Source organism: Malania oleifera, chromosome 11, assembly GCF_029873635.1.
Source record: "Malania oleifera isolate guangnan ecotype guangnan chromosome 11, ASM2987363v1, whole genome shotgun sequence".
NCBI classification, from domain to species: Eukaryota; Viridiplantae; Streptophyta; class Magnoliopsida; order Santalales; family Ximeniaceae; genus Malania; species Malania oleifera.
Genome location: NC_080427.1, coordinates 56,374,326 through 56,397,064, shown reverse-complemented (window position 1 = coordinate 56,397,064; position 22,739 = coordinate 56,374,326). Strand labels below are relative to the sequence as shown.

At 35.3% G+C, this 22,739-nt stretch overlaps 1 protein-coding gene and 1 long non-coding RNA gene across 2 annotated transcripts; one reads left to right on the top strand and one right to left on the bottom strand.

Moving 5' to 3' along the window:
• The first annotated feature begins 8,769 nt into the window (after positions 1-8,769).
• LOC131168493 (uncharacterized) lies at positions 8,770-9,464 on the top strand. Its single transcript, XR_009140313.1, has 3 exons — positions 8,770-8,942; positions 9,039-9,127; positions 9,208-9,464. It is a non-coding gene; the product is annotated as an uncharacterized LOC131168493 (long non-coding RNA).
• Positions 9,465-14,971: 5,507 nt separating this feature from the next.
• On the bottom strand, positions 14,972-19,818 carry LOC131168492 (carbonic anhydrase 2-like). Its single transcript, XM_058127963.1, has 10 exons — positions 19,175-19,818; positions 18,057-18,115; positions 17,765-17,905; positions 17,530-17,578; positions 17,063-17,179; positions 16,509-16,562; positions 16,334-16,419; positions 16,068-16,173; positions 15,427-15,585; positions 14,972-15,147 (listed from the first exon to the last, which is right to left on the bottom strand). The coding sequence occupies exons 1-10, from the start codon at positions 19,454-19,456 to the stop codon at positions 15,109-15,111; spliced, it is 1,092 nt and encodes a 363-aa protein (XP_057983946.1). The 5' UTR covers positions 19,457-19,818; the 3' UTR covers positions 14,972-15,108.
• Between the last annotated feature and the right edge of the window lie 2,921 nt (positions 19,819-22,739).

Below are 22,739 nucleotides of genomic sequence, written 5' to 3'. Positions count from 1 at the left end.
AGGACGTTATTGAAGTAGGCTTGCATAAACTCTATGTCTAGGATTTTTCCTAAGATGGGATCTTTAATACGAAAAACCCTATTATATTTAATTCTCCTGTCAGGTATAGGGAGCCACTGCTCAAGTGGGATGCCTGCAGCAGCACGTCTATGATCCCTAGCCATGATAAGAGAATTTTTTTTTTTTTTTTTCAAAGAGTACTAGGCTAAAAGGTGGGAAAATGCAAGGAGGCTCTCAAAAATGGATGGAAAATGAGCTATTTTTTGTGAAATTCCTTATATATCAATGCGGTTTGGGTGCCTAAGAGGAAGTTCAGTCGCCCGAATAGCTATAATTACACAGCCCTACTGAGTATATTCGGTTGACCGAGCAATGGTTCGGTTGACTAAATTTTAGGCGCCATTTTGCAAAATCGAGGGACGGCCGCCCAAACTTAAGATGAACTGCATCAGTCGACCACTCGAAGTTCACGTTCGGTTACTCGAAAGAACATTCGGTTACCCGAACCATATTCAGCAGCCCGAATGGTTTTGAACGTAAATGTTCAGCCGCCTAAAGAATGGTCAATGCCCTGGTTAGACTTCCAAGTTCGGTTGCCCAAAGTGCAAAAGCACTATATGGTTCGATTGCCTGATCTTGGTCAACTCCTTTTGTTTTGACTCCCTTTCTCTTAAGTGCACAATCAAACTTGGTATGACCCTTCTTCTTACACAAAGCACAATAGGTGTTGGTGTATGAACCTGAAGAGGTACTAGCAAAATCTTTGGACTCTCTCACGAAGTACCCCATGTATAGACTTTTCTTCTCCCTATTTCTTACTCCATTGTAGCCTATACCTTTCCTATCTAAGGTAATTTTCTGCGATCCTAACAACTTATTAAAGTTGTCCTTACCTCTAGTGAATGTGTAAATGATCCTAGACTGGTCCTCTATTTTCTTTTCAAGTCTTTTATTTTGAAATTTTTAAGACTCTTGCAATCATCCTGAAGTTCAATGAATTCTCTAGTCAAATTATTTGCCTTTTGTTCAAGTTCAGCAATCAAGTGGTCCTTTTTATTATCATTAAAAACTTGAGATTTTGAAATAGCCAATTCTTTTTCTAATGACTCATTCCTACTTTCCAGTCTTTTAATTTTCAATTTGTTTTCTCTTTCAGCAATAACCTTTCAGTCACAATCTTTAATGCATGCATCATACTTGTTTTTAAGTCTAGAGTATTTCTTCTTCGATTTAACAAGTAACTTATGAGTCCTAATGTATTCAATTTGCAATTCTTCATAAGTAGGCATGCTCTCGCTATCACTACTATCATATGATTTACAATCAAACACATCATTTAAATCAGCATATGAATCATTTTTAGATTTATCTACTAAAGACGAAGGAATAGAGATAACCTCATCATCAATTAAAGCAACAAAACACTAGTTACCTCCCTCAAGATCAGTAAAGCTTGAGTCGCATGGAAAGATGACTTCCTTTTGCGTGGACGCACCATATCTCCTCTCAAGTTCATCCCAGATTTGCTTAGCATTACTACAAGCCATAACCTCACATAAAACATTAGAATCTAAAGCATGCAGTAAGGTATTCAATGCATCAAAATTTACCTGCACTAAGTTCCTATCATGATCATTCAGTTCACACTCAGACTTAGGAACATCAGTACACCCAGTACATTTCATAGGCACACAATCACCCTGATCAATGATTTTCCAAAATTTCCAATTTAAGGTTTTCACATACACAGTCATTCTGAATTTCCATATAGCATAGTTATCACTATAGAATATTGGTGAGTGTGTGACCAATCTTCCCTCGCATAAAGGGGATGCACTAACACGAGCCATCATGATCTTTTACTAAATAACGTTTAAGTCTAAGTTATAAGGCTCTAATACCAATTGTTAGTTTTGATGCAACCCCAAGAGGGGGGGTAAATTGGGTGTTTAAAATTTATCGCCTAGGTATGCTTTAACAACAATATAATACAGCCTAGGGTCAATATATGCAATTTAGAAATTAAGCATACATGTGTAGAAAAGTAAGGTGCAAAAAAGTAAACAATACACGCGATATGTTATCGGGGTTCTACCAAATTGCCTATGTCCCCGCCTTGGCTACACTAACACAAGGATTCCACTACTACTCACTTAATGGGTGGAGCAGCACCGATTACAACCAGGTCAATTCAAGGGGTTAACCTCAATCAACACGTCTTACGAGGATGGCGCTCACAGCTTTCCTAATCAGGTCTAAGCCAGCCCGAGACTATTCAATAGGGCTAATCTCCCTCTTCAAGCTCGCGCCTGGAATACAACCAATGTGTATAAAATTTGTACACGGAAATACGCTTCTACACAAGCAGATATGTGCACCAGTACAACTCAAGCAATATTGCAAGCACGAATGATATGTAAATATGCTCATTGCTCTAATGTGTGCTAAACACTCAATCAAGTATAGATTATCAGTCCAGATCTAGAGTGTATATCAAAGCAAGATTTAAAACACAACACGTGAATGATACAAAATCATATCAGGGTTTCAAATATGCTTACGTAATTTTATTCAAACAAACTCAACAAGATATTTCAAAATACAAAGCACAATGGAGTTGTTTGAAAAACTAGCTTTTGAAAATGATTTTTGCACACAAAAAATATGGGTTTAGGTGTCTTGCAATGACAATGCAAGAACCACAACCCTTAAAGTCTTCCCATACAAGATATATCAAATGAAATCGGTGGAAGAACTTTAATGCCAAACTCTCAAAGAAAATCAATCAAACAATAATACAAATGAGGGTTCTAGTTAGTGAGATTAAGCACAATTAGTTTAGAAATACTCACAACACTTGAAAGATCAAGAAATATGGAGTGTTTGAGTGCTTTGGAGTAGTATAGGCTAAACTAGGGTTTTGGAAGTTGAGAGAATTTTTGCCTTAATCAAAATGCTAATCATTGCTAATTATGACAAATGAACAGATATTTATAGGCAAGAAGGATTTTTTAACCTTTGGGGATACAATGGGAATAATTAAATTTGTTTCATAAGCCATTAAGAAAATTAACCCAGTTTACCCCATTAAAAAATAGGTAAAAAATATTTTAACCCACAAGGTTCGGGTGCCCGTCTTGAGGTTCGGGTGACCGAACAAACACAATCAAAAATTCATTTTAAAACAGTTCAGTCGCCTGAAATTATGCTCGAGGTGGCAGAATAAAAGTCAGTAGCCAAATGTTCGTAGGTTTGGGCGCTCGAGGCCAAGTTCGGTTAACCGAACCAACCACTTTGGTCGCCCGAGCCCAATTTAAACGTGATTATTCGATTGCCCTGGTAGTTGAAAAGTGCTCTGACATAGGTTCGGGTGCCCAAGGAAGATACGCTCAAATCAGGTTCGGGTGCCCGAACACTAAGTCAACATATTGACTTGTTCGGTCGCCCGAGCCATTTTATACGGCTTGCATTCGGTCGCCCGAACCCACTCAACCTTTTCAATTTAAGTCCATTTTAGCCAAATTTAATTCTCGTGATATGAAAAGTGATGTTGGGGACTTTGTGTATTAAATGTAGGTACTTAAGGTCCAACTAGGGTCTGTTATGAGCATACCTACCTACCATGCATGATGCAAATTATTACAAGCCGCAGGGTGTACAGTCCATAATAAAATTACATCACAGAATGAAGAAAATGAATAAGATTTACAAATATAAGACAACATTCTTCATTTTTTGGCATTAACATTGCACGCCATCATGGTATCTTTTGGTCCAAATACACATGCACAGTGAGCCTGCATGCAAGCCTTAGTAGAACCATTAGTACCAAGAGTATTTGTCATGATCAAAACTGAGTGTGGCCAATCAGGTCAACATGGTTCGTCGACAAAGGCATCATTTCGTCGACGAATTTAACCAAGTCAAGGGGTCTATAAATATATTTTCAATTGCTTCATTGTTAATAAATCAAAATATCTCTCTCTCTCTCTCTCTCTCTCTCTCTCTCTCTCTCTCTCTCTCTCTCTCTCTCTCTAGAACCTATGCCCACACACTCTGTCTCTTTGATCTTTCACCATTTGTTTCCCATTTCAACGATCAAAAGTTACCACGAGAATCAGAGAGCAAATATCTACAAGTTTAGCGGAGTGGATTCTTGATTTCGGGGAAAAAGTTAGGGTTCGATTTTCGAGCGTCTCAAGTGTTTTTCAAGAAATAGGTAGGGGATTATATTATGTCATCTATGTTTATGAGTTCTAATGGAATGAAATGTTAAAACGGATATTAGATAAACAGTTACGACTTTTCTAGGGTTTTCGAGCCTAAGGTTCGGTTAACTGACTTTATTTTCAAAACCGACCGTTTAAATTTAAGTATGATATTTTTAAAGTATAGCATTGGTCTTTCTAAATGTTTTCGCTGGTTGGAAAGTTGTTATTTCACACTATAGACTTGTTTTAAAACCAACCAAAGACGGTAGGGTTGATTATCTCTATTTTTCCCATATTTAGCTATATATCTATATTTAGTAAAATAACGACCTAGAGATATTCATACCCCAATTTTAGTAGCAGTATTTATATTCTCAAGCAAAGGAGTTATGTATGAGTTACCAGATAAAAATTGTGTGGCATGAGTATAGATTTTAATTGACATTAAATGAGCAAGTTTTGTATAATACTGAAATGTAATGGCTATAAGCCGAGATATGAGATATGATGGCTATATGCCAAGAGATGAGATGTGACGGCTGAATTCCGACTTTACGAAATCACAACCAAATAATATTCGTAGTCTTAATAATTCATCATTCCACAATGCTCACAACCATTTAATTAACAAAGATGGTTTCAACCACACAAATTTTCCCAATATAATATATATATATATATATATATATATATATATATATATAAACAATATTTTCAATATTAGCATGGTTCATAAGTTATACCTGAATAAATAGAAATTATACTCAAAATTAGTCATTTTAAAATTATTAAAAAGCTATTATAAAATATTTCCCTTTACCTGCTCCTTGGAATTCCTACCCAAATCTGAACAAAACGAGACCATGTATTCCAAAAATCCCAACTTCGTCAAATCTCAAAAAAATACCCATATAATACTTCCTAAGCTCCAAATACCTCAAATAATAATAAAATCTTAAATTATCTCACTTGCTCTGGTTTTGGGATGTTTCCCAAACTTTTCAAATCGAGAATTCGCTTGGCCTATATTGTAAAGAATCTTCCCAGGAGTCTCATGGTAGCTTCCGATCATCAAATCGAGCTAAATCCGACTCAAAATTGAAGAGAGAAGGCATAGGAGCCGTGGTTTAGAGGGAGAAATTGAAGGAAATAAAATTTCTCCGTTGAAATCTGATTTCTCCCTGTTTATAAGCAACTTTCTACGTGACCTCATCGACGAGACGTCTGGACTCGTCGACGAGCTCGAGAACACCACTCGTGAATGAGACCGGGAGCTCCTCGATGAAATTCAGGTATTTAAAACCCTCTCTTGGTAAACTCTCATTGACGAGACAATCATACTTGGCGACGAGGCATAGAAGGTTGTTCGTCGACAAGAAAATCCCATCCATTGACGAGCGCCTGCCAATTACCCCTTAAAATTTATTTTCCCCCATTCTTCTATTTTCCCCCATTTTTTTCCTTTATTATCCTCCTTATTATTTTAAATAATTAAAATTTTCTAGGTTTTTACAATAGCAGAGCCCCTCCTTATATACGGGCCAGCATAAGGTTATCCTCCTCGTATATAGGTCAACATGAGGATGTGTATAGTAGAGTCCCTCCTCATATACAGGCTAGCATGAGGTTGTATCCTCCTCGTATACAGGTCAGCATGAGGATGAGTATAGCAGAGTCCCTCCCTATATATGGGTCAGCATAAGGTTATCCTCCTCGTATATAGGTCAGCATGAGAATGTGTATAGCAAATTATTATAGAGTTATGATATGACAGTTCTATACAGTATTATGATATGACAGTTCTAAACAGTATTATGATAATATAGTTTTATATAGTATTATGATATGACAGATCTAGACAGTATTATGTCATGATAGATTATTAAAGAATTGTGTTACGATAATTTTATGCAGCAATATGGTGCAACGGTGTTATATAGGGTTATGATTATATATGTAGAAATGTGATTCTATACTAAGTATGAATACATATAGAAATATGACTTTATACTGAATTATAGTTATTTAACCACATACATAGATTTAAGATCACAGATTAAATATTGTGGTAAAGTACGTTTTGAAAAGGAAATATGTATTTTCATATATATATATATATATATATATATATGTGTGTGTGTGTGTGTGTGTGTGTGTGTGTGTGTGTGTGTGTGTGTGTGTGTGAGTATATCATTAAATGATAATTCGGGTAAAGTTTAGTAATTAGTGGATATATACATTTTGTCACATAAAACTCATTTGCCACACACTGATAATAATCTATTCCGTCTTACTGAGTGATGACTCACCCCATGAGAATTCTAACATTTTACAGATTCACGTGAAGGATAGCAGTAATCAAAGTAGCGCAGTGAAGCTTGGGTGGGACTCACTTTAGATTTCATAGTTATTGCAAGTGTAAGCAAATATACTAGTTTACCAGGTTTGTGTTTATGTCAGGTTAGAAGGTGTTATTTAGAATTGAATTATTTTATTATGTTTTAATGATTTCTAAGCAGTAGAGACTTAATTTATGAGGTAATAGAAGATATTGTTATATTGGGATAATTTAGCACTCTAGTAATTGGCATTTGAGGAGCTCCGCTATCCTAATCAGTTATTATTATAATATGAAATTTTTAGGATATTAAATATGGTTTCATAGAATTTGAATGAAAATTTTCGGGTCGCTACAAAGAGAGAGAGAGAGAGAGAGAGAGAGAGAGAGAATACTAATTCTTCACTATCCCTTTGAGGAGCTCCGCAGCCGAATGCCAGATCCCAAAGACCCTAGACTCAAAGATTATCAATTTAGCGCTACCCTGAGTTCCTATCCTGCTTTGAGACGAGAAACCCTAATTTTCTAACATACGTATCTTCCTCTCCTAAGACTTCAAACAACCATCGGGAAGCCCGTCAAAAGAAGAGTAATTCTTCACTCTCCCTTGGTTCTTCTTTCTCGACTCACCAAAATCCCTGAACCCGAGCCCCCTTCTAACAACTGGAGATTCCAATTTCCTCTAAACGACACTTTCCCCTAAAATCCTCACCAGCCCAGTTCATTCTCATGATGGTTTATGGTTCAATACCTAAAGGCATTCGAAATGGCGTGGCGGGACACAAGACATGGGGGGAGACGTGCTGTTCATTTCCTACAGCCAGATAAGTATCCAACTCCCTCTTGCCCTGGTGTGTGTGTGTGTGTGTGTGTGTGATTGGTGAATACTAGCTGTTTGATGCTTGAATCTGTCACTAGTTGGGCAGCCTTAGGATTCCCGACTAGAAAATGTAGGGTTTTGGTTCTTTATCTAGGGTTTCATGTGTGAGGTGGAAAAGGAGTCAAGTCATCTCCAAACGAGTGAGTGACACCCTGGTATTGACTCGTGTGAGTCAAGAGAAATCAATTGGACCCGAGTGAACTGAGTCACATGTGTGGCTCAGCATGTGGGGGTTTGCAATAGTGGGCTCAAGGATTAAATTTTAAATAGGCTTGGGAATTCAAATGGGTCTAAATGGCTCGAATTTTTAGAATGGGCTTTGTTTGATTTGAGACACCGGAAGGCTTGGGAGTTTGAAATTTTGAAATGGGCTTTGGCTAATGTTTTAAACAAATGGGCTTTATGGGTTTTTTGAAATTTGGGCTGTGGGGTTTTACAAAATGGGCTGAATGTTCAAAAAAAAATGTGAATGGGCTTCAAGCTATTTTGAAACGGACTGGTTAACTTTTAAAATGGGTTTGGAGTGAGGTTTTAAAACTGAATGTGGGCCAGGGTATTTTAAAATGGGGGCCTGCCCAATTCCCCTTAAACCAAAAAAAAAAAAAAGGTTTTGAGACAAAAATGGGCTTGGGTTAAAAAAATCAGGCCGGCCCAGGATTTTTTTTTCTTTTAAATAGGCTTGAATTGACTTTTCAAAAGGGGCCTTGGGGTAGAGTTTAAAATGGGCTTGAGTTAAGTGGGCCTCAGGTAACTTTCCAAAACCAGGCCCGAGGTAGAATTTTAAAGCGAGCTCAAATTAATTTTCATACGGGCCAGGTTCACAAATAGGGTGGATAACAAAGGATGGGACTTGGGTTGTGGGTTTGGTTCGGATCAGAAGGTCCGTATCCTGATTCGAGTTAGCATTTTGGGTGACATGGTTAAGGTTTGGGAAGCATGAAACCAATTTAAGGCCCGAACCCAAATTCGGGTTCGAGTAGGGCCACTATCCGAATTCGGACTTAGATTCAATCTAAGAACATGAAATCAATGCACATTCACACACTTTGATTGAATTAAACCATTACAGCAAAAAGAGTCTCGGATTATACCTTTTCTTTACCTTCTCCGCCCTTTTCCTTGTCTTGTGCGAGTCTGAGCGCCTATTCTGAGAGGGCTTCTGAGTGTCTGTCTCATGGGCTTTGACTGAGAAGTCCTGCACCTTCGCTGCAAGTCCTCTGCCTCTGACTTGCTTCCAATTCTGCAGAGTTCCTACAGAACTTCCCCTTCTCTTCCTAATTCCTTCCTCTCTCTCAATTTTGGCAAGGTATTTCTGTGCTCTCAAATCCCTCTTATTTTCCCAGCATTTCTTTATGTTCTCTGTGTGTATTTCTTCCTAATTTTTGCAGAGTCTTTCTAAGCTCTCCCCTTCGTGTCTTGCTACATTAATGGGACTCCCTATTTATAGGGAGTTCGAGGGTGCCATTGGAGTCAAAATTTCTTCCAGCGTGGATTATTCTCCCGCAAATCCCCGGTAACTGACTGTTAGGAAATATGATTCCTGTTTCATTTTCTTTGTTATTTTTGAAATTCTGTTGCTTAACTTATTTTTCTATTCTTTCCTATGTAGGTGAATTGAGGGGAAAATCCAGGTGGCGGATGAGGAAAGGAGGGCTCTTAGGCTTGCTCCAGCTTGGAAAGCTTGGATTGGAGGGCATGGTATCTTTCTTTCTTTTGTTTTTGCATTTTCCTTTTCTGTGGCTTACCAACTTTTCTTTTTCTCTCTTCTGTGTGTGTAGGTACTCAAGACGGTAGCACAGAGATGGAGGGCTTTTGGGAACCTCCAAGTGGCAGCATAGCAATGGAGGGCAATGGAATATTTATTTGTATTTTATATGTTTTATTTTTTATTTTATTGTATTTTTTCATTTTCTGTATGTTTGTACTCTATATCACAGCTGGGGCACGGGTCTCTCATGTGACATCATTTCTGTAGGTTTTTACAAAAACCACTGTTGACCGAACTCCCTCCAATAAAGTGCATGTGGTTTTTCAATTTTGACTCCAATAGGCTGACTAGTTTTGACTTAAAAGAACCTAGTGATTAATACATGAATTTAACGTCTAAACAAAACCCTGGTCTTTAAATTACTTGATTCAAAATTTGATTAAAATTTTGAAGGGGCCATTTAAACATTTAAGCTTAACATCTCTTAACTTCGAAATTTGACTCAAAGATTGCATTCATATTTAAATTGGGATCTTTCGAGAGAGAGGAAGACGACAAGAAAATGAAATTTTCCTAGCACATCAAGACTTGACTTGAGTTCTTTGGGACTTATTATTGTTATTATTATTTTTTTTTTAAAGGCGGGAAAAACAAATTTTGAAATTTGGGGTCCTCAATTAAGGAGACCGATTTTGTAACTAAAGGATTTTGAAAAGAAATTTTCCTAGAACACCGGGACTTGACTTGAAATGACAAGACTATTTTGAGATTACTAGGATTTTCAAAATGGGACTTTAATTTTGAAAAGGATTTAAAATTGAAACAAACGGGATTCCAATTAGACTTAAAGTCAATCCTATTACACCAGGTCTTTTTAGGAAAGCCTGATAAAAATTAGGGTGTCTTCATATGCAATCATAGCCATTTCTTTTGACATATTTAGGGATATTAAATCTTTACTATCTCCTTCCAAGTTATTTTAGGTCTACCTCTATCCCTTCTACTACCCCCCACAGTAACTAACTCACTTATCCTCACCAGTGCACTATGTGGCCTACGTTGCAAGTATCCATACCACCTGAGTCTTCCCTCCCTTTTCTTCTCTTCTATAGGAGTAACACCTAAATTACCGTGAATATATTCATTCCTTAATTTATCTTTCAATATTATACCACTCACCCATCTAAGCATTCTCATCTCAGTAACTTTTACTTTTTAGATATTATGTTTCTTCATCGCCCAACATTCTGATCCATATAGCATAGCTGGTCTTATAGTTGTCCTATAAAACTTTCCTTTAAATTTTAACGATATTCTACGATCACAGAGCACACTTGAAGCACTTCTCCATTTTACCCAACCTACTTTAACTCTATGCATTAAATCATCTTCAATTTCTCCTTCAGCTTGCATAATAGAGCCAAGATATCAAAATCTACAAGTGCTATTTATTTTTTCATCATCAAGTTCAACATTGTCTCCAATATTCCTCCTATCATGCATTACTAAAATTACATTTCATATATTATTTCTTTTTTCTACTTATCCTAAAGCCTTTAGATTTCAAAGTTTCTCTCCATAATTTTAACTCTACTCTGTCCTTAGTTTCATCAATTAATACAATATCATCTGCAAACAACATATACCATGGAACCTCCTTTCGAATACTTTTAGTCAATTGGTCCATCACTAAAGTAAAAAGATAAGGACTCGAAATAAATCCTTAATGTACACCTATGGTGATTGGAAATTCTCTAGTTTCTCCATCTATATTCCTTACACCAATCGTTACTCCATCGTACATGTCCTTAATGACATCAGTATACCTACTACATACACCTTTTTTTATTTTTTTTTCTAAAACTCACCATAGAACTTCCCTAGGTATCCTATCATATGTTTTCTCAAGGTCAATAAATATCATATGCAAGTCACTTTTCATTTCCCTAAACTTTTTTATTAATCTTCTTAAAAGATATATAACTTCTGTGGTAGATCTCCGAGGCTTAAAACAAAATTGATTTCTTCAACTGCCCTTTCCTATAGTTTCATCATGTAACATGTTAGCCTTGATGACTACACTATCATGGTTTATATGTTTTGATTATATTAACATATATGTCGTTCCTAGTGTTCTTCCATCTTTGTAAATTATGTTAGTACAAGTACATGTACATGAACTACTAGATCAAAGGCAAAGATCGGACCGAGTTGACTTTCAAATAGGAATATCAAATGGACACTCACTTGGAAAGGATTCAAGCCCAACCAAAGGAAGCTTTTTGTTTAATTATATGTAATGGGTGTGTGTTTGATGTAATGTATTTTGTAACTCTTGTGGTTTTGATTCTAGCATGATTTCTGAGCAAGAGTTGAGCAAAATTGCATATGCATATTAGGACACTTGAGTTTATAAGTTTTCACTTAAGTCACAAACTCACATTTACAATTTTCAAATATAAAACAATTAAAGAGTTTGTTAAACGAATCCTAAACTCATTTTTGTTTTCCAAAGGGACAAGTTTTCAACATCTTGGTTTCATAATCATTTTCATACTTGGTCCCGATTTTATTAAAATGAGTCTTATGTCCTAAGGGTTCACAAAAAGTAAAGTATATTTTCATTAAAAGGCATATAAGTATATATGATATCAAAATGATTTTTCAAATGTGTTTTTTTTAATAAGATATTTCATATTCAAGGGCAAACTCATTTGGACAAGAATTAAACTTTATTAAACTTAATATATTTTATATACTTTTGTCCAAGAATATTTGAAGTCATCAAAAGGCTTTTTGACAAGGAAAAACTAAGCAATCGTCGTTTAATGTAGTGCAACCTTGGGTCTTGAATACTTTTCGGTATTTAGGGCATAACTTTTGCTAGAAAAGTCCAAATAGGACTATCTTGGTGTTTATGGAAAACTAAGGAAAACATCCCACAACTTTCATGTTGATGACTTTTTCTAATTTGGGGTAATCGTTGACATATGCAAGAAACCGTTGATGATTTTAGAGAGTCTAGAAAAACCGTTGACGATTTAGGATGGTGACAGAACACCAACAGGAGAAAAACAGTTAGTTTTCAAAATAGTTTTTTAATATAATCCCCCAACGGCCATAAAACAGCTAGTAGCTCATTTTTTTCCTATAAATACAAGTTTTTAGACTTGTTTAAATATGGTTTTGATTATTATTGCAAGCATTTAGTGAAAAATATCTTTCAATCCAAAACCTAAGCACTTTGCATCTTAGCTCTTCATTTCAAGTGCTCATTTCTCTTTTGTTCATTTATCTTGTATAAATCATTACTTGAGAGATTAAGTGTGAGGTTTGTTTTGTATTTCATATTATTTCATTTGAGGAGCATCATCCGGTGAAGCATTTTCTTGTAAGGTTGTTTGTGAACTAAACTTAGTGAAGGTTCTTGGTGAACTAAAGGCTCTTGGTGAGCGTGGTAGGGATTTGTTCCCGAGTGTATGGTTTGGTACCCGAGTTGTAAGGCTCGACCGGTGAAGGAGTATTCATAGTGGATTGTGGAATCTTTGACTTGGTGCTAAGGCGTGGACGTAGGCTTGGTGCCGAACCACGTTAAATCTCTGGTGTTAAGTTTTTCTCTCCCTATACTCTTTATTTATGTCTTGTGTGCTTGATTTATTTTATATATTTTGATTTAATTACTTGAATCTTGCCAAGAGTTTTTATTTTGTAGAGAAATTTAATATACGTGAAAAGAGTCCATTCACCACCCCCTTTGGACTATATACTCCCGGGCTAGGACGACTAACATAACTCATAAGTTTAATTCCATGATAGTTATTACAATTTTGAATATCTCCTTTATTTTTGTATATAGGTATTAAAGTGTTTTTCCTCCATTCATATTACATTTTCTTAGTTTTTATAACTGTATTAAATAAATTAGTTAACCATATAATTCTGTTATCACCTAAGCATTTCCAAACTTCATTTGAGATGTTATCTGGTCCCATAGTTATCCCATTTTTCATACTTTTTAATGTAAACTTAATTTCGTTAACTCTAATTTTGCTAATGAATCTCATATTTTTACTCTTTTCCTCATTTGACAATTGTAAGTTTAAACCTTCTATTTGGTTTTCATTAAACAACTTACTAAATAACTTCACCATCTTTCTTTAATGTTTTCATCTTTAACCAAGACAATATCATCCTCACTTTTTATACATTTTACATTTCCTAAGTCCTTACTCTTCCTTTCTCTAACTTTACCAAGTTTAAATATATCTCTTTCCCTTTATTTTGTATTTAATCTATCATACAAACTATTAAATGATCTCTGAGTAACTTTTAAATGATCTCAAAATTAATAGCAATTAGTTGGTTAGTGAATATTTGATCTCTCAGTAATTTTTATACAATCTCAAAATTAAAGTTCTGGATGTTTGGAGAAATAATTCATTATATAGCAATCAAAATGAAGCCAATTATTTGTTAATTTCTTGTTGTTAACAATGCATCACAGCTCAGCACACTCAATGAGACTAATAACATCAACGGTTTCAAACAAAAAATAATTTCGAAGTAAACCGTCGACGGTTACATTTGTCCGTTGCAGATTTAAATGACGAAGATTGAAGAAAAATCATCACAATAAAGACTAAGGAGCGTAAAAATCCAAAGTTAATTGTCTGAGGATCACATATGCTAACAAATTAAAGCCTATTGATTCAAAAGGAGCATATATGTCAACAAAACAGATTTTATGGACTCCTAATAAAATCTGTAAATATTTTAGAATCAATGGGATTCATATTGTCTTAGATTTCATGGGATTTAAGAAATCTCTTATCTTGTTTAAATACCCCTGATTGCATCATCCTTACGCATGTAGTGTTCACGACTCTGTTATTGCAATAGAATATCAGTGGGTCTTCATGTTTCAGTTTTTCTTTACTTGTAAGAAAATTGATCGCATTCAAAAAAGACCATTTGTACTCCCAAGTACACTTAAGTTGTGTCAGGGAGCATGGATTTTGATTTTTGAATTTAAATTTAGAATTCTATATTACACCTTTTTCAAATTCAATGTAAATCCAAATCCATGAGGTCTCCAAACATAATATTAATTAATTAGCTAACCAGCAATATGATTATCCAAATAGAACATTTGGAATAGTCTCAACCTCACCCGAACATTTGGAATTTTCGTCAATAAAGAATTTGGGTGTGGGTTTAATTTGATAGATCGAAACATAACTATGTAAGTGATTTGAAATCTTATACTAAGGCTATGCGAATCTTGCATGTGTTTGAGAAATTGGAGAAATAATTCATTATATAGCAATCAACATGAGGCTAATTATTTGCTAATTTCTTGTAGGAAAATTCATCACATTCAAAAAGGACAATCTGTGCTCCTAATTACACTTAAGTTGTGTTTGGGAGCAGGGATTTTGTTTTTGAATTTAAATTAGGATAAATTTGGAGAAATTTCAATATAATTTTTTATTACACCTTTTTCAAATTCAATACAAATCCAAATCCATGAAGTCTCCAAACATAAGATGAATTAATTAGCTAACTAGCAATATGATTATCCTATTAGAACATTTGGAATAGTTTCAACTTCACTCAAACGTCTGGAATTTTCATCAATAAAGAATTTGGGTGCATGTTTAATTTGATAGATTGAAACATAACTATATAAGTGACTAAGGCTATGTGAATCTTGCGTGTAATTGAGAAATTGGCTGCTAAAAAACATGTTAAGGAATCTGGGCATGCATGCAAATCGAACACCAAGACTTCCAATGAAGAACGATAAACATGCACGCACACATAACATCAGCTACTAATTTGTGAAAGGGGACATTTTATATATATTATATAATTAAACCACACTCAATGTTATATTAACATATAAATCACACATTGATTATAATTAAAACGAAGAGAGCTTCATTATCGATGCCACACAAATGCATCTTCCCTAGAGCTTCCAGTGCAATATCGTGGCCACATCTTTTACCTATCAAAAACCAAAACGCACTCGTGTGAAAATTGTGCGATGGAACTCTGATCACTTTTATTTATCATAAATTACAGTTCACTATTAGTAAGGACAATACAAGATGAAACACTGAAACAAAAGAAAAAAAGTTACAAAGAAAAAAAAAAAGAAAAGAAAACAGTGCATGCAGCTAGGGTTAAGAAATTAATTAATGAAGAAGGTTGAGCAGCCAAAGATATGGATGCATGCATGCATGCATGGGTTGGAGGTAGGTAGTGTTCAATTAATTGTTCATACGGAGAGAGGTGGGGTGAGGCCAAAATCAAGCCCCCACAGCTCAAACTTTCCCCCAACGAAATCGTAGTATCCTCCCTTCAGTGCCAGCGTCTTCTTCACCAGCCCATCTCTCACAAATGGATAAGTTAGCAAGTTCCCCAGCGACACATTCACTGCCTCCTGCAATCATTAATTCATAATATTTAATTTAAAATTATTAATCAATATTCTTAATTAGGGTATCGATCGAGAATAGGATACCCTTCGCATGCGAATCCAAATTATGAAAAGTCCAATTAACTCATGAAAAGTTAATAGTATTTAGTATAAAAGGAAAATATAGTAAAAAATGAGTTTTTTTCTCTTCTTTTTTTTATAGCCCTGAGACTCCAATCACCATCGTGCCACTTTAGACACTGTGATGCGGCATTAAATCCGAAAGGGGTGAAAGTCGGCGTAATGCTTCAAGGGAAAATCAAACTCGTGATCTTGGGGTCACCAAAGTCACAAGTCGTCCTTACTACCTGATCTGAGCTGGCCGGCTGGACTTTCTTATTTCTTTTCTTTTCTTTTTTCAACTAAAATCGTTAATCCAAATGGATCATAATCTTTTTTCTGAATTAAACAACTAATTAGTAAGGATGAGGTAAGTTAGTGGCGACCTTTTCGCACTGGGTGCATTGTTCAGGGAAGGGTTTATCTCCATAGTCGGCCTTGACCTTGGCTTTGGCAGGGGAGCAGATTTTTACCCAGTTTTCTATGAATTCACTGCATACATACATATATATTAATCCTCAAACCCATCAAAACCATTACTAGATAAATTTTATATATAATTAAACTCTATACTTGCAAAAACAATATTAATATTGTTTTTTACTTTTAATACTAAAGATGGATGATAGGTAAGTTGAAGAAAGAATTTTACGTGGAGGCGGATCCATTGTCTGGGAAAGACATGAGGCCCTTTATCCCCCCACAGCAGCTGTGCCCAATCACCACTATGTAGCTCACCTGCATGCATGCATCCATGCACGAGGAAATTAAATAAAACAAAATTTGGCTAGAGAGAGAGAGAGAGAGAGAGAGAGAGATTCATTCACCTTGAGGTGCAGAACTGCGTATTCTATGGCAGCACCAACTCCAGAGTGTTTAGTCTGAATCGTCATGCAGCCATAAAATTAATAAGAATGCTTATTTTAATATTGTATTTGAAAACATGAATTTCATATCAAATCTAATGCAAATCTGAATGAAAGACCAATCCAAATATGGAGTAAGATCGAATAATATTAACAATGAAGTTCAAATCCTTGATTTATATTTTGCCAGAGTATTTGGGCATGTGCAGAACCCAAGTGGGTCTTCTCAGGCCTAGGTATAAACCGATTCTATGCTGCTCGAAATATTTTCTAAATACAAAAGTTGAAGAGGCAAGAAATTTCTGAGCTACATTAGAAATTTGGCCTAACGTGTTTTGAATAGTATCTTGACTACTAGAATTTAGTCAGAATATATATATATGGTAAGGACACATGACTCCAAACATCAATCACGTAGATCACTAATTATTGCTGAAAATTATTATTAATTTTAATAAAAATGGTAGATGGGAAGAATTAATGAAATAATTAAAAGTGATGGGGGCGGAACCAACCTGATCATAAGCAGGGACCATGTTGGCAATGTTTCGGACTACGAAGGCCTCCCCTGGCTGCAAATCCAGCACGTGCGACGGGCACACGCGCGAGTCCGAGCACGCAAACACCATAAACTGCATTTGCCCCACAATATTATTATTCACAGCACCCATTACTATTATTATTGTAGTTGAAGATTCTAGCCATCATCGCGCCACTTTAAACACTATGATACAACACCAAATGCCTCAAAAAGGGAATCGAACCCGTGATCTTAGGGTAATTTTCGATATGATCAATTTTATCTTACCATCTAGCTAGGTTGCAGAAACTTCATTAATTTTAATTCTCATTTTATAGATAGAGATCAAAATTATAAGTCTTAAGTTACAGCTTCTGAAGTCGAATGGTTTAATTAATTAATTATAAAATTAAAAGATCAGTAATTTAGGCGGTAGCATGCATGCATATGAATTGTACGTACCTTAGGGCTCTGTCCCTTGGAGAGTTCTCCAAACAACGCTGGATTCTTTCTGTAGCACAAATTGAAATTAAAATTAAAATATATATATATATATATATATTTTTTTTAATTTATATATATATAATTATTTTGATGATGATGGTGGTCATCGTTAACATAAAAATATTTTGTCTTTTTTTTTTAAAAAAAAATTGAAGCAATAATTAATAAAATAGAGAAATTAGTGAAAACTTACTCATATTTCTGGGACTTAAAGTGAGTGAACCCAGTCTTAAATCTCTCCACTGCATTGAACGATTTGCTATCCGCAGTCTGAAGTTCCGCTGTTATTTGCGCTATTTTTGCTGTTGCAACTCCTTCCAGCTCTTTCTTCTCACTGCCACTCACACACACACATTCGCCATTTAAAAACTTCTGCAAGAATTTTTCATTAATAAATTTCTAATAACAGAGGCCGAGTTATATGCCAAATAATAATAATAATAATAATAATAATAATAATAATAATAATAATAATAAGACTGTACCTGAGAAGTTTCTTAAGTCCGGAAATGGCTTGCTCATAGGCGCTACCCATCTCTTCTCTCTGCATGCAAACAACCCTTAATTAATCAAATTAACGATATTAAATATCCAGTTGCAGATCCTAGCTAATGATTTTTCTTTTCCAGAAGAAAGAAACCAATGGTACTATATATATATATAGAAAATGAAAAGAATTACTTAAGTGAAAAATGAAGCAGTAGAGATGATAGAGAGACAGTAAAATGCAAATAATTAATCTGCAGAAAGAAGGAAGAAGAAGGTGAGGTATATAAGGGATGGAATAAAAGGAAAAATGAAGATATATATATGCATATATATATATATATATATGGGTGTTCAATAATATTGTTGTTTTTGCGACTGTTATGTTGAAATCGGCTGAGAATTCTCTTCTGAGGAATAAATAATTGAACAGCTTATGGCTGATCTTGCGCCATGCCACGACCATCCATCCATCCATCCGTGCGTGCGTGCACTTAGTATTGTTAATTTTTTGTTATTTAATTTTTATTTGGAATAAAAGACACGTGGTTGGATCTGGATCTTGACCTGGATCTGGTCATCCCTTACGTTTGGATGGTGATGGATGCGTGGATATCTGGTGAATCTATATATCAATTGGCAAACACAGTGCCACGTGTGGAATGCACAATTATAATCGGCAGCGGCCGCAACAAGTTATACATATCGTTATTGGTTGCTTCTAATTAATGTGATTGACACTCGCTAGCTACCCATCTAGTTAGGTTTATGATTTTAAATTCTAGTTATATGTTTCTACTTGCAAGACCCACATTCAATATAAACTCATAAGAAGAATGCCTCCAGAGATACAATTCTCGAAAATATTGATATTTGGTTTAGCCATTAGATATATAGGAACATATTCACTTACAGATCCATCTCTGTAGAATCTATATGTGAAGAAAGACTTTTTAAAGGCAAGAGAGAGCAGATTATATAAAGTTTTGAGCTTTTATATTATATGTCTTAAATTGATCAATTGGCCAAATCTTAGAGAAATAGGAAATGAGCTACATCCATGCTACCAATTGAAGAGAGAGAGAGAGAGAGAGAGAGAGAGAGAGAGAGATGATACCGGTGGCAAAGTAGGGGTGATGATGGGGGAAGGGGAGGCGAAGATGACGGGGCGGTCTCTGATGAGGGAAGGCGGAGGAGGAGAAGCAGCCGCAGAGGAGGAGGCAGAGGAGGAGGAGGAGCTGAGCCTGCCGCTGCCGGTGGAGATGCCGGCCGGAATGGAAGAATTAGCAGTTGAAGCGGTGGGACGCAATAGGAATGTGGATCTCTTGTGGTGAGGAGGGGCCGCGGGAGAGAGAGGGGTTGGGCACCAAGCGCGGTTAATGGAAGCCGTCGACGACATTGCTCATCGGACTATAGAACTGAGTGGTTTTATAGAGATAGACTGCAGCTATCTGAGTGATTTAATATTATTATTAATATTATTATAACCACAACATGCATGCAGCAGCACAAACGTAGGTAGTGGTCGTAATTCAGGAGGAGCTAGCTAAGGTCTATCCGGAGAAGATAACGAAAGCGAAAGCCCAGTGAACAAGAGCCTTCTGCTCGCCCCTTCTCTTCTTACTCTTTAACCTTTTTCTTTGTAGATGAGGTTTGGACGCTGGTTGGTTGGACGCAATAATCACCCTACACCTGCTCCAAATCCATCTATATATAAACCCTACTTGTGCGTGTATAATATACTTATTCATGATCAGATTCATGATGATCAGGCTCCATGCACCGGTCTCTTTCATCATCATCATCATCATCAATTTGTGCCCTTTTAATTAAATCTTAATTAATTAATTACTCAATATATATGACGACCCATATATATATATATATGTGCACAACTACGTACTTACCTACTAGCATGTTTTTAATTTTTTGGTGAATGATGTAATCTTCTCATTATCAATTGACCATATATATGTAATATCATGTATTAAGGTTTTTGAAGGTTACTTGAGATTCGCCTCGAGATTAGGCATGCATTTATAAAACTCCTTGAGACTTGGTTTACTAAATCTCATGAAGGCCAACGCATTATATAGTGACACTTATACATTTCTAGAAAGACTACATCTTTTGACTAAAAAAATTTAAATACATTTTATATATGTGAAATGAATGTCATAAATTCAAAATATATAATGGAGAGCTCCAGATCTTGAAAATAATTTGATTTTGCAATGTTATAACTATCTCCGCATGATTCAATTAATGAATTGGAGTAATTTAAAAAATATATTTGAAATTTTACATATTATTTATACTTTCCTAAATCATTTCTTTAGTTTTTTAAGGGTGTATATATGCAACTTATTTACATATTTTTATCTAAAAAATAATTTTCAAAAGGCTTGCGCTTTCAAACACCTAATCTAATTACTAAAACATCTCGTACCTTACCCATTTAAAATATTGATGTGCATGTATTCATAAGTAATCCATGTCACTTGTTTGTTTGATTTTTAAAACTAAGTTAGACAGCCTACCTTACCAAGTGTGCAGTGATTGTTTGCTACATCTTAGTTCTATGCATTTCAATGCACAAAATTTTCATGCATATGTTAGATTTAGGGAAGGAGCAAACCATAATAGGCCTATAACACACAACCTTACTTTAGAGATTATTTTCATGCCTTAGATCCGTAATCTGGCTCTAGCTAATTATGCAATGACAACTTTATTATTATTATTATTATTATTATTATTTAATGATCCAAGGACTTCAAAGCCACCATCGCGCCACTTTGTGAACCGATGGTGCAGCGCCACCCTTTGGGGGTGATACCCACCCGTCCATTGACGTTTCCTTATTAATTTACTCGGAGTAAACTCTCTAGTGAGATTGAACCTAGGATCATGGGGTTACCAAAATCTTTAAGACGCTCTTATCACTTGAGGCAACCCAGCTGGGTACAACTTTATTATCACTCAACTATTCTATATATATATAGAAGAGGAAGAAGAAAGCGGACCTGTGGATTTGCACAGGCACTAATAGTACAGTAACAGTAATATATACAGCCACAACCTTGTGTTTGAGATAGGGCCTTATCCTCTCTCTCTCTCTCTCTATACCTTCTTCCTTTTTTAAAAACATTTTTGGAACAACGAGTAAGCCTAGCTAGGATTAATATATATATATATATATATATATATATATATATATACATGGGATTATTGAATTACAGAGGTAGAGTGGTGAGAGAGGTTGGATTAAGAAAGCACGGTGGCCATATGAATCCTACCCACATATTATCACGTATATATTTGTGTATATATATAATATGGATTTCTCAATCAGTGCGTACTATTGGGTCCTTCTATTATTATGGCAATCAACATCCATCTCGTGATTATAGCTACCACAACGAGTGACTTTTGACAAATTTAACAGATGGTACCCAGGCTGTAAATTAAGCTGTGTGATCTTCAAATTAATTCATTTTTTTTCTCAATAAATACTTAGGGTTTCAATACTCACCTGAGCGAAGCTTTATTCATGCTTTTGGTTCAATGAATGGTTTGAGAAGAGAGCTGCTATCTTTCAGGATTACATGCTCGATTTGTGGATCGTCTAGCCCTCCTTTTTGTTGGGGACCAACGCTGCTTTTCCCCCATATTAATACTTTTTTAAAGAAAAAGAAAATAAAATTAGACATGAATTTAAATTCCAAAATTAATTATAAAAATTTAAATATAAATTTCAACATAAATTATATTCAATTCTATATTCTAAAATTACGATTAGGATTTCTTTACGAGCAAAACAAGAAAAAAAGTTCACTCTAATAACAATAACAATAACCAACAACAATAATAATGTATTAAGGCATAACTTACAAAATTTGTATGATTATAAACAATTTAAATGTTATGTAATGATTTTTACATTAGCGTAACACATTTCTTTTTCTTTCTAACTAAATAAAATAGAATAAAACATTACTCAAAATTGTTAGATTACCTGTTAAAGTGTGTCAAATCAAAATTAGCACTTGATCTTTGCATGTTGAAGGTTTCAAATTTTAATCTTGAGAATAAGAGATCAAAGAGGACTTTGAGATGGAGAATAGCTAGGATATTCCCGAGGAGTATGTGTGTGTGTTTGAGAGAGAGAGAGAGAGAGAGAGAGAGAGAGAGAGAGAGAGAGAGAGGAGAGAGAGAGAGAGAGAGGAGAGAGAGAGAGAGAGAGAGAGGGAGAGAGGAGAGAGAGAGAAATTGCATGAGTTTATATAAAGGTAAGGCTGGTGATTAGGAAAAAAAGGATAGGAATGCAAGAATGTGAACATCATGGTGTCATTTTTACCACATTTCTGGACATCCCCTCATGGATAAGCCCATGGGCCTACATTTACACAAATGCACACTCCTCATTCCTGTCCAATACGACCCTACAATTCTTTTGCCTTCTACCACTATAGCTTTGAATTGTGCACAAAATGTTGTCATATATGATCATATTAATGTAAAGGGCATCGGGTAGGCCTTAGATTGCGACTCTTCTATTACACATAACACTGGTGTTTTGTACGCTAAGATGCATGATTCATAACACCATTTTTTTAGTGTGTTTAACATTCATTCTCTTATCAGAATTTTTAACTTGTTTACCTCTGTAAAAAAATTAT

Bases quoted from the DNA above. Each gene is read 5' to 3' on its own strand.
- LOC131168492 (XM_058127963.1), bottom strand. From the start codon at position 19,456: ATGTCGTCGACGGCTTCCATTAACCGCGCTTGGTGCCCAACCCCTCTC. The intron at 16,563-17,062 runs GTTGGTTCCGCC...ATGACGATTCAG, and splicing joins TGGTCCCTGCTTATGATCAG to ACTAAACACTCTGGAGTTGG. The intron at 16,420-16,508 runs GTGAATGAATCT...GCATGCATGCAG, and splicing joins ACGCAGTTCTGCACCTCAAG to GTGAGCTACATAGTGGTGAT.